This window comes from Dromiciops gliroides, chromosome 5, assembly GCF_019393635.1.
Source record: "Dromiciops gliroides isolate mDroGli1 chromosome 5, mDroGli1.pri, whole genome shotgun sequence".
Taxonomy (NCBI): Eukaryota; Metazoa; Chordata; class Mammalia; order Microbiotheria; family Microbiotheriidae; genus Dromiciops; species Dromiciops gliroides.
Genome location: NC_057865.1, coordinates 194,291,821 through 194,304,535, shown reverse-complemented (window position 1 = coordinate 194,304,535; position 12,715 = coordinate 194,291,821). Strand labels below are relative to the sequence as shown.

At 40.7% G+C, this 12,715-nt stretch overlaps 1 protein-coding gene across 1 annotated transcript in view; it reads left to right on the top strand.

The window, feature by feature from the left end:
• The first annotated feature begins 7,193 nt into the window (after positions 1 to 7,193).
• The window catches only part of FAM234B (family with sequence similarity 234 member B), a 34,244-nt gene continuing 28,722 nt past the window's right edge, over positions 7,194 to 12,715 (top strand). Inside the window, exon 1 of the mRNA XM_043966828.1 lies at positions 7,194 to 7,462. Within this exon, the coding sequence (XP_043822763.1) occupies positions 7,426 to 7,462 (37 nt within the window). The 5' untranslated portion in view covers positions 7,194 to 7,425. The remainder of the gene's footprint in view (positions 7,463 to 12,715) is intronic.

Sequence of the window (12,715 nt, the reverse complement as noted above, 5' to 3'; positions counted from 1 at the left end):
CTGTCACTATGCACAATGTCCTCCCAGCTCTGCTCACTTCACTGTACATCGATGTTCATTAGTCTTTCCGGGTTTTTCAGGGATCATCCTGTTTGTCATTTCCTGCAGCACAAGACCATTCCACTACAATCATATAGCACAGCTTTTTCCATCATTCCTCAGTTGATGGACATTCCCTTGATTCTCAATTCTTAGCCTCCACCAAGAGTTGCTATAAATATTTTTTGTACAATTTTCCCCCCTTTTCTCTTTTTCATGTTTACTATTGTTAACTGTTTCCCTTCCATCCTATTCCCTTCCCCATTATATTTATTCTATTATCCATCTTCTTTCATCCTATCACTCTTCAAAAGGATTTGCTTCTTCTGTCCCCTCCCCCACTCTGCCCTTCCCTCTTTTGCCCCTCTCTCTTTATCCCCTTCCCCTCCTATTTTCCTGCAGGGTTAGAGAGATTACTCCACCCAATTGAGTGTGTACATTATTCCTTCCTTGGAGCCAATTCTAATGAGATTGAGGTCTTGAGCCAATTCTTTTTTTTTTTTTTTTTTTTTGGGTGAGGCAATTGGGGTTAAGTGACTTGCCCAGGGTCACACAGCTAGTAAGTGTCAAGTGTCCGAGGCCGGATTTGAACTCAGGTACTCCCGAATCCAGGGCCGGTGCCCTATCCACTGCGCCATCTAGCTGCCCCTCTGCCTTTTTAAATAGATGTAAACTGCTTGCTTAACTGAATGATCCTATGGACTTTGGGTCCATGAGATGTTTTGCCTGCTGGCCTGGAAACCCTGAGAAATTTACCCCAACTTCTTAATCTCTTTGGGAACTCAACATGTGTTCAGATCTCACTTGATCCTATTTTCTTTCCTCTCCAATGGAGACTGCTTGTCCTGTTGTTGCTTGGGTTTGGAATAACATTTAGATTGCCTTTTCCATGGAGCAAATTTGAGGGAGACCCAGAGGATTTGGTTGTCTCTCATAGAGAGAAACACCTAGAGATTTTGTCCATTCTCTGTTGGATTCTCTATGTGTTTCAAGTACTTCTGAAGAAAATTTTGGGTGCTCTCTTGTTGTCGTAGATGCCCAGAAGAATTTCAATAGCTTATACCCATCCTCTTCCCCCCTCCAACAGTGCCTCTTTATTTTTAGCACTTTATACCCTACTGAGTGTTGCTACATAAGCATAAGCCAGTTTGATGTGGTTTTTCACTTGAGGGTACAGGTGTGACTTTCAGTTGACTCCAGGTCTTAAATCCCTACAAGGAGATCTTCTTGTGGTGGAAAGAGCCTGTAAGCAGCAGGTTTCCATCTGAGATAGGAAGCTTGATTTTCTTTATCTTTTTTTCTTATTTATTTATTTTTTTACTGCTGTTGGGTTGGTGAAGGCCATTTGAAGTACCTAGATAAGTTCTTGTTAAGTACTAAGTAAGCATCAATCTGATAAACATTGTATTATGTTTTTTGCTTGTTCAATCTTTTTTTTTTTTTGGCAGGGCAATGAGGGTTAAGTGACTAGCCCAGGGTCACACAGCTAGTTAAGTGTCAAGTGTCTGAGGCTGGATTTGAATTCAGGTCCTCCTGAATCCAAGGCCAGTGCTTTATCCACTGTGCCACCTAGCTGCCCCCCTTGTTCAATGTTTATAACAATATCTAGGGGAAATTGTAATTTCCTGTACACCTGTGACACATTGACTACTTTGAGACCATTTTTTTTTTTCTGTATAGCATTTGAGAAACAGGTGAAAGGATAATATAAGCATTATGATGTAATGATTTCCTGGGATCCCAGAGAATTGTTCTGTATTGGGGATGTGGACAATGGATTCAAAATGCACTCTAACTGATTTGCTAAGAACAGCACATTTTTACACAGGGCTGGGGTAGGAAGAGTATAATGGAATAGAAAATTGACCTGTGAGCAGGGGTTTTTACCTTGGGGGCTGTGTTCTCTCAAAGGATCTGTGGGCAGATTTAGGGAATGGGAAAAAAATTACATCCTTATTTTCACTAACGTCTAACTGAAATAATAATAATAATAATAACTAGCACTTATATAGTGCTTTAAGGTTTGCAAAGCACTTTACATATGTCAACTCATTTGAAATTTAGCATTTCCTTCAATTATAAATTTAAGCAATAAATATTATTCGAAGGAGTCCAAAGGCTTCATCAGCTTGTCAAAGGGATCTATGAAACAAAAAAAATTAACAATCAGTGATTTAGAGTAAGTCCAGAAGTATATATGTTTCATAATTTCTTATGATTTAATAAAATCCCATTATATTCCTGTATCTCAATTTAATAATTCCTCAATCAAGAGCACCCATTTTATTTATAGTTCTTTGCTGGCACTAAAAGGGCTGTTATGAACATTGGGGTATATATGTATATATATATATATGTATGTATGTATACACACATATGTGTGTATGTATATACACACACACACGCGCACACACACACACACACACACATATATATATACATACACATATACATACATATACCCTTTCTATATGTTTTCATCCTTCTTGGGATATATACCTCACAGTGGGATCTCTAGTTCAAAGGATATGAGCCTTTGAATCACTTTTTCTCTATAATTACAAATTATCTTACAAAATGGTTATCTCGATTCAGAGCTCTACCAACAAATGTGTCTCTTTTATCACAGTCCCCCAAGTCTGCAACATCTATTTTTTCCATGTTTTATCTTTGCCAGTTTGCTTACTATGAGATGAAATCTCAGAGTTGTTTCATTTTGTATTTTTTATAAACTTTAAATTATTTTTCATATGGTTGTTAATAACTTACAAATCTGAGAGCTGTTTGTCCATATCCTTTGCTCACCCATCCACTGGGAAATGGCTCTATTATCTTATATATTTGCATTAATTCCCTGGATACTTATATGTAATGCCATTATCTATGTTATGCAAAGACCCCCTTTCCCCATCATCAGTTTCCCTTTCAATCCTAGCTGCATTGATTCTGTTTGTGAAAAAGTTTTTTTTTTAATTTTATGTAATCAGAATTGTCTGCTTTATCTTTTGTGATATACTTGACCTTTTGTTTGGCTAAGAATTCTCCCCTAAGTCATAGCTATGAGAAGTACCTACTACTTTCCTCTCATTTTTTTTTTTTTTTTTGCGGGGCAATGAGGCTTAAGTGACTTGCCCAGGATCACACAGCTAGTAAGTGTCAAGGGTCTGAGGCCAGATTTGAACTCAGGTACTCCTGAATCCAGGGCTGGTGCCCTATCCACTGTGCCACCTAGCTTCCTCAGGGCCTAGCTTCTTAACTTGTGAGTCGTAACCTCATATGGGGTCTTGTAATTCAATGTGGGGGTTGTGAAAAATTTGGCAGTAGTAAAAGTTTCCATATACCTATTTTATATACCTATACATGTGGGGTTGTGTAAAAATTTATTGGGTGAAAATGGGTAGTGAATGGAAAAAGTTTAAGAAACCCTGGTATAGGTATAAGATGTGGGTCTAAATTTAACTTCTACCAACTGATTTTAAAGTTTCCCCAGAAGTTCTTTATGAAAAAGGGTAATTTTATTTTCTTTTGTTTAGGAAACACAGGGCTATTGAGTTTGGCTGTTTTTGATTCTTGTTTATCTAGTTTGTTCCATTGATCTACTTTTCTATTTTTTAAAACTAGTACCAAATTGATGATTACCACTTAATAATATAATTAGGAGTCTGGGAGTGCTAGTTCTCCTTTAAACCTACTTCTTTACATAATTTCCATTGATATTCTAGACCATTGGGTCTTCCAAATAATTTTATTATTTTATCTAGCTCTAAAAAATAACTCTGATAATTTGATAGGTATAACATCAAAGCTATAAATTGACTTAAGTAGCATCATATTTTTTATAATATAATGTAGTAAAAGGCATGGTATAATCATGAACAATGACTAACTTTCCAATAGGGAGCCACAAGAGACATGGTCAGACCTGTGGTTAGAAAAATCACCATGGAAGCTTAATGGAAGATAGATAGGAGTGGGTAGAGACTTGAGGTAGAGAGACCAGTTGAAAGACTTATTTGGTAATATATTGAGTATGTGGGGTGTGTATTGGAGACTGAAGATTCTAGGATGATATTGAGGTTGTAGGGTTGGGTGACCAGGAGAAAGGTGACATACTCTATAGCAACAGGAGGTTTGGAAGGGGGGGAAATTTGGAGGGGAAGATAACAAGTTCTGTTTTGGACATGCTAAATATGAGGTGGCCACAGGACATTCAGTTCAAGGTGTCTAGGAGATAGTTGGAGAAGAATGATCATAGTTCAGCAGAAAGTCTATGGTTGTGTTTATTCACTATCCACAATTGTTGTGTAATAAGCACTTGATGGGAGTAAGCCAAATTGGTTGAGAGTAAGCTATTATGTTCCCCTTTAGAGCAAGCAGGAGAAATGGCTTTTATTCTGAACCCCTAAAAGAATATTGTACTTCCAGGCTGCTAATATCTGATGTATAATAGATGGATATAATTCCAGCTCAATACTCCTCTGTTAAGGGCTAAAATTCTAGCTAAACTGTCTAAACTATTTAATGAGTGGTCACCAATAAATTATAAGCTTTAGCAAGAGTTAGACTTTTAAGCATTTATTAAGGAGAATAAGAATTTGATAAAGAGAGAGAGAAAGGCCTAGATTCCTATCTATTAAAGGGAGAGCGCATTTTTAGCTCCCTTCTCTGCCAGAGTCCCCAGGAAAGAGAGCGAGAGTGAGCGCCAGTCTCTTCCTTCCTCCTCCCACTAGTCCGCGTCACTTCCTGACGCCAAAGAAAAGACTCCTGGTCTTGCCCTCAAAGACCTTCGTTTCATGGGCGGAACTCTTCTACAGTAAGTCTCCAGCAGGTGGCGTCATTCCAATCGTTACACCTCATAGAGATAAGAGAGTGGAAGAGAAGGTACCCAGTCAAAGTCCCTCCTCCTGCTCTGCCCAAAGGTGAAATGGCAGTCATTCTTGGAAATAGTAGAATTGGATGTGCTAGATCTCATTTACCTAAATATATCCCTTCAACAGTTGGACCCTGTGGCTCAGAGATTAACTTCCCTTTTAATCATGACAACTGCAATATGAGTTGACCGGGCATTCCAAGAAATGAAACAAAGTTTCATGTTGTTTTTGGTGCATAAAGGAACCAACACTGTCAATTCTTTTATTGTCTCACCAAGAAGACTCTTAATGATTTTCCTCATTTAGTTGTACCTTCCTTCTGGTTTACAGCAAAAATTTCATGATTAATATGATTTGGTTTAGGGTAGCTAAATGGCCCAGTTGATGGAACCCTGGCCTTGGAATCAGGAAGACTCATTTTCATGAGTTCAAATCTGGCCTCAGACACTTACTAAGCTTCATAACCCTGGTCAAATCACTTAACTGTTTGCCTCAGTTTCGTCATCTGTAAAATCAGCTTTATGTAGGAGGCAAAAAAAGGGTTAATAGAAAAATCTAAGACCCAAGCTCTAGTACAGATATTAGCTCTAAAAGGGAGTCAGATCCCAGTTAATGGATAACTTATGTTAGGTTCTTATACACATAGTGATCAACATCCATAACTGACCAGAACGGGTCAGGTCAAAATAACAATAAAGGAAAAAGACAACCTATACAAATTCTAATGAAAAATGATTATATTTTGAAACTAGCCATGGGACATCAGAAAGAGACATGCGCAGAGAGGCCAAATTTGTCCCCAGATTCACCTTATGATGTGTAAGCTCCCAAAATACACTTCCACTGAAAAAGGTACTCTCCCCGGGGGTTGGCTTAGGACCCCCAGGAACTCCAAATTAGGATAGGCCCTCCCCTGTACCTCCCCAAGGTGGAGATTATTATAATGAGACTGATAATCAATTTATCTATACTATAAATTAACTCTCTTTCTTTCACTATTCAGAGAGATACCTTTCCAATATTCTGGTTCTCTCCTGTGGTCACCCACAGTATTGCAATAAAACTTAGGAAACTGAGTCACTGAGTCTTGTAATTCTTTTGGGATGACTCACAATCAATTGGACCCCAAATTCCAGCCCACATCAAGCTGGGGAAGGAAATGATAAACCACTCCAGTATGTTTGCCAAGAAAATCCCAAATGGGAACAACATTAGTATGTGCATTGATTGGCTACTGGGCAGGACTTACATTAGAATACAAACAACTAAATTAATGTGATGGATGGCCTAAATGGTAACTCTTAGCACTCTTTGACTAGTGCCTAGAATGCTGGCCTTGGGCTTAGGAAGAGTTTTCTTTGTAAGCTGTGTGATCCTGGCCAAGTTACTTAACCTCCTATGCCTCAGTTTCCTTATATGTTAAATACAGATATTTGCTATCTGCTAGGGTTGTGAGACAACATGTAAAATGTTTTGTGAACCTTAAGAATTATATAAATGCTGCTATTTCCAACATTCTTCTTCCATCACTAAAGAAGCACAAGATTGAGGACTATTTTGTTTTATGTCCTTTGCGACTGATTTTTTTTTTCCAGTGGGTGTATACTTTCCAAATAACACCCAAGATAACACCTCCTAGGGTGGCTAGGTCCCAGAGTGATCTCAACCTCCAAATTGACTGAAAGTAGCGAACAAAAAGCTGATGTTAGCCTCTCCTATATCCCTTTCTCTATGGAAGAAGGACCAATTGCAGTGTAAGGGAAACAAAGTGGTAAGTGTCTAATGTCCTGGGGAAGGGGAGGGAGAATACACCCAAAGAACCCACAGCCTAGAATATAAGCAGGCCTTTTCTGTCTGTGCCCAAGTACTACTTGCTGTGTCTTGGCCCAGTACTAAGGGAACTGTCCATTCAGCTTGGTGTGTGTGTGTGTGTGTGTGTATGTGTGTAGATAGATGGGGAAGGGAGGGAATGAAGGGGAAAGTCAAAAGGAGAAAGAGGAAGAGTAGAGAAGGGAGGAAGAGGAGAAAGAGGGGAAAGGGAAGGAGTGAGGAGGAAGAAAAGAATGAGGGTGGAAGGAGGGGAGGGAGGAGGCGAAAGGGAGGGGAAGGGAGGAAGGAGGTGGAGGTGAACCACAACTAGGTCTACATGGGGAGGAAGGAAAGGAGGAGGAGTGGAAGGAGAAGAGGAGAGGAGAAAGAGGAGGAGGGAAAAAGGCAGGAGGAGGGGGAGGAGAAAAAAAGGGAGGAGGAAGGGGAAATAGACCACTCCTGGGCCCAGTTAGCAGCATGCTTCGGTGCCTTTTACAGCCAGAGCCTGTCTGGTTTTCGTGGAATGCTCAGAGATCCCCTTCAGATGGACCCCGAGATGCAGAGGCACAGAAGCGCGTAGACAGCCTGCAGCTACGTTCTCCTCCGCAGAGTTCGGTCTCACGTTCTCTCTGAGCCTCGGCCTCCCAGGAACTTCATTTCCCGTGAGGGAGTGGGGCTCGGCGCACGCGCGGTAGTGTCCTCAGCCATGGCGACCGTGCTGTCCCGTGCACTCAAGCTCCCAGGTAAGAAGATGTCTCCTGGACCAACCCGCCCCCGCCCCCCGCCCCCGCTCCTCACCCACCTCGGGCTCCTCCAGGCGGGGGCGGAGAAAGGGGAGGAAGAAGCCGGGCGGACCCCAGGGTTTAGTGCCCTCTTAAGGGAGGAGGGGAAGCAGCGATCAGGGCTGAGAAAAGTAGAGGCAGCCGAAGCCGGGTCCTCGGGGTCGCGGGCGGCCCGCATGCCCCTGCGGGACGACCACCTCCCGGCGCCTCTCGCGGGGTCCCCTTGGTGTCCGGGTTACGGAAAGGGGCCCCAGAAAATGGGGTCCGTGTTTGAGAAAGAGTCCTGGGTGGATGTGCGTGCCTGGGGAGCAGGGTGGGACGAGCGGCGCGGTCCCTGGCCTCAGCTAGCGGAGATGGGGCGAGGGGCTGGCCGGGCGCCGGCCCAGGCGCCGCACCCGCATCAGCCTCGGCATCCTCAGCTCCGGCAATCCTCTGCCCCAGCAACAGCATCAGCACCAGCACCAGGGTCAGCACCAGCGTCTGGGGCCGTCTCGGCACCCTCCCCTGCAGTCGCAGTACCCACTAGCTCGTGACCGTGCTCGGCCGGGACGCAGGACCCGGGCAAGGTCCGAACTCTGCAGACACCAGCTTTCGGCTTCCCCAGCACTTTTTGTGGAGCTGAATGGGGAAGGGGTACAGGAGTCAAACAAGAGCTCCGGGATGGTGTTTTTTTTTTTTTTTTAAACGTAGGAGGTGGAGAATGGGGGAGGGGGAGAAAGGTGACGACCTTAAAGTGAGTGTGGAGGAGTTAATTTCTATCCTCTTTGTCAGCTGAGGTTTTGTAACTCTGAAGAAGGTAAGAGTTGATAGTGATGATGGTGTTACTAGGAAAGGATTCATCAGTATAGGACTGATCGGCTTACAGAGTGAGTCCTCTATCGCCACCAGGATGAGACTATGCTTAGTTTTCCTTTAACAGAAATAAATACATAAGTAAACTCAAATAACAACCCAGGCATTTGTTTTGTCTGAGTGAAACACTTCTCTTGAAGAAAAGCACTTCAGCTATATGTATATCCTTAACATTAACATTAGACCCATACTGGAAAACTGAACCTCCTCACTGGCTTCATTAAAAAGTGTTTTGTTCCTTGGTCCTTTAACCATTCTGGAGTTTGCAGCCCAATTTATGCAACCTGGTTTTTTGTCTTAGGCTGGAAGGTAGAGTTTTGTTTTGTCTGCAAACTTTCCCTTTCACCTAGAACTAATCTTTTTATTGTACTTGCATCCTTAGTCACAAGACACTGGGATAATTAATGTGATATCTCTGAGAGTTTATGTAGAGACAGGATTTGATTTCATTGATAGAAGGAATTTCCTGTACCAATGCAGGTTAGCACTTTTCTGTAACATTTTTTTTTTTTGTGAGGCATTGGGGTTAAGTGACTTGCCTAGGGTCCACAGCTAGTAGGTGTTAAGTGTCTGAGGTCACATTTGAACTCAGGTCCTTCTGAATCCAGGGCCAGTGCTCTATCCACTGCGCCACCTAGCTGCTCCCCTGTAACATATTTTTAGAAAGGTCACATAACCAAAGGTGGGACCTGAATCTACAGGCTTTTGAGACTGACTTTCTATCCAGTGGGACATCTAGGTGGTACATCGAAATGAGCACTGGGCCTGAATCAGGAAGACACTAGTTCAAATCTGGCCTCAGACACTTACCTTGGACAAGTCACTTAACCCTGTTTGCCTCATTTTCCTCATATGTAAAATGAGCCAGAGAAGGAATCAGCAAACCATTCCAGTATCTCTGCCAAGAAAACCTCAAATGGGGTCACAAATAGTCCTACATGACTGAACAACAACTCTGTTTACTACACCACACTGCTTCTGCTAGGAGGAAATATACTGGGAAATATAAATTTAGAAAGTAGCACATACTTTTTGTGGTGAGATTGACTTTATAAGAACGAAGATATACTACTGCATTCTGGTCTTTTATCTCTCAAGGTCTGAAGATCAGGAAGGAATGAACAAATTAAGCTCATACTATGAAGGGCACTGTGCTAACTGCTGGGGATATAGATATAAAAGAGAGATAGTCCCAGCTCTCAGTGAGTCTGCCTTGTAGCTGGGGGCTTACACTTAGGGGAGTTGGGGATTCTAGTCAAAGAAGTTGCTGGATGGTGAGTGAATTGGAAACACAGGGCTATGGACTGAATGCCTCTTTCCAGAAGTGGTGATAGTGTTGATTTGAATACTGATCACAGAAAAAGATTTAGAAAGCCATAGTCGCGATGGTGGTGTGCTCAGGCCTCCATTGCAAGATGACTAAGAGAAGCATGCATGGTCAGGGACCTGGGGAAGTCTAGATATATTGGGCTGTCATCAGTGAGGACAGTACAGTCATCAGGAGTTCCAAAATTGAGTGACTTAACTCGTCTAGAACAGGGGAAAGGCTGTATCAAAAATATATGGAATTTCTTTAAATTCCTTTTTCTAATTCAGCATAGGTCATTAGTTATCCTTGGAAGATGTGGATTTAGGATGGATATTGTTTTAGAAACTATTGAGTTCTTCTCAATTCTCATCCTTAAGCCTGGGGCTAGGGTACTCAGTGAAGTATTTAGTTTCAGAAACTTGGCCTTCTGACAAGGTGCAAAATTAAGCCAAAGTCAATTTATTCTTCAGGCTTGTGTGTGTAGGCACATGGTTTAAAGCAGTCAGGTGTGTCTCGCCTTTTTTTTTTTTAAATCTAGAAACCACTTGCTTTATATTCTTAGGTACAGAGCTATTTTTGTCAGTTTTTCCTTTATTTTTCTTTTTGGTCTTGATACATGAAATTACTATTATTATTTTTTTTTACATATTTCTTTCTTGTCTCACACTTTGGGGGTAGTGAGTGAGGTGATGGTTTAGTAACTCAGGGGTTTACAGCCCATAGGCTGTAATTCTGTGTATCTCATCATTACCTCAGGTAATACCTTTAGTTAGGCCCAAGGGGCCTGAGGTAATAATGAGTTAATGTCAGACCCCAGAAGCATAAGGATAAAAAATTCTACTGATTAAACTTTCACTAAAGACAAAGGAAAGAGGAAGGTATTTGATTTATTGTGATATAATGAGTTTAATTAGTAACAATGAAAATGTACTACTGGGACAATTAGTCACTGAGATCCAGATTTTCAGGACTTTTTTAAGCTTGGGTGAGTGGTTTTTATTGAGAATTATGCATGACCTTAGTCCAGTGCCACAGGACATATTCTTAGGCCAAATCTGTGCCTCTTGGTCCCCCAAACCTACTACTCTTTAGGTGTATTTGCCTTATTCTGATTAGTTTCCCCTGAAATATTTAGGGAAGTTTTGTGCTTACACTTCCCTGTGTTTTTGACCTATTTATGTCTCTTTCTATTTGTACTCTTGGGCATACTCAATAAACAATACCTTTTAGTTGGTTTTACTAGGAAGAAAATGAATCACAGTGGAAAGCTCATTTTTATCTATGCTGTGATATATTTGATTGGGCCACTAGATTATATCTTCTCCTGAGTCTCCCTAATTTTATCAAGGAAAATAAAACTATAACTTGGGAAAATCAAGCTTTAAATATAACTCATAGTTAAGTTTGACCGAGAATAGAATCACTAAATAACTCGGGTATCAGAGCGTGAAGTTTGAATTCAGTTTGGCCAATTAAGAACAATCTTGAGCAAATATGTGTATATCTTAGTACCTTTAAGGCAAGTCTGCAAGCATTTATTAAAGCACTTTTTTGTTTGGTTATTCAGTTGTGTCCAATTCTTTTTGACCCCATTTGTGTTGTTGTTGCTGTTGTTTTTTGTTTTTTTCAAAGATACTGACTGGACTGGCTCGCCATTTCCTTCTTCAGCTTGTTTTAGGACATAGAGGCAAACAGGGCTTAAGTGACTTATTCAGGGTCACACAGATTTTTAACTCAGCTCTTCCTGACTGAGGGCCTGCCACTGTATCTACTTCGCCACTTAACTGCTGTATTAAGCACTTACTATATGCCCAACATTATGCTAAGAACTGGGGACATGTTGGAAAAAAAAAACAAAAGAAAGTGATGGTAGTGGGCAGTTCTTACCCTCAAGGAGCTAGTGTTCTAATTGTGGAAGATAACACATTAAAAAGAATCTGGGGGGTGGGGTAGGGTGGAGGGGGTTGTGTGTTTGTGGAGGAAGGCTGGGCAAGGTACTTGTAATTAGGTGTGATGATGAATTCCTGGGAATGAAAATTGGCTGGGCTGGGCTTTTTCTCAAATTACAGCTTTCTGGAGCAATGGAGCAAGGCAGTGGAAACTTGGTGGCAAAGGAGTGTCTTACTCTTTGTGTCATTCTGTGAACCTTTAGGAAGTTCTCATTAATTTATGGATTTGCTAATTTAGAATTTGCAATTTATTGATTGAGCAGAAGTTTACCTTTATACCATCTGGGGAAAAGAGTTTGATAAGTAGCTTTTAACAGTGTAAATAAGACACATTTAACTTGCTTTTTAATAAAATTAAGAATTTTTTTTTAAGGACCACTTCAGTGGTAGCTTTGTTTTTTTAAAAAATGTGCTTGTTGTTTACAAACATTTCCTTATGTGTTAAAGCTTCTATTAGTTTTTATAAATCATCTAGCAAATTGTCAGCTACGTTATGTAAAAGTTTAAGAAAACAACCAACTACATTTCTTAAATATTCTGCAATTTAGACTGCTCTCTAAACCCAAAGGATTTTTCTTTAACTTAGAGTGAATTGTAGAGATTTTACAGTATTTTGTAGGTAATAAAAAAGTTCAAAGGGATCTTAGAGATGATGGAGTCTTCAGAAGAGAGAATTGATCCCTAGATTAAATTACTAGGTTGATCCAACTAGCTAGTCAGAGATAACGCTGGGATTAGAATCCATGTTTCTGGGTCTAAAGTCTAGTGCTCTTTCCACTATGACACTACCTCTAATCAGTGATAGCAAAGTGATATGATTTTTGACCCTAGTGTTTGAGTTTAAAGTGTGAGAAATTCTCTTCTGAATACTGCTTAAAATGTAGTCTTTTAATTAAAAGAATACTCCTTATTACAAAAGGCACATACAGTCTGATCTTATTTCCTACAGGTTTTCTGATACGTGAATTTATATAATTACTGAGTTATCAGGCATGAATCCTGAGCAAGTATATGCATAGTATTATGTATATATGTATACAGATAGCCAATATGGACAACATACATACAATATATAAAATACATATATGACATGTGTATGTGTGT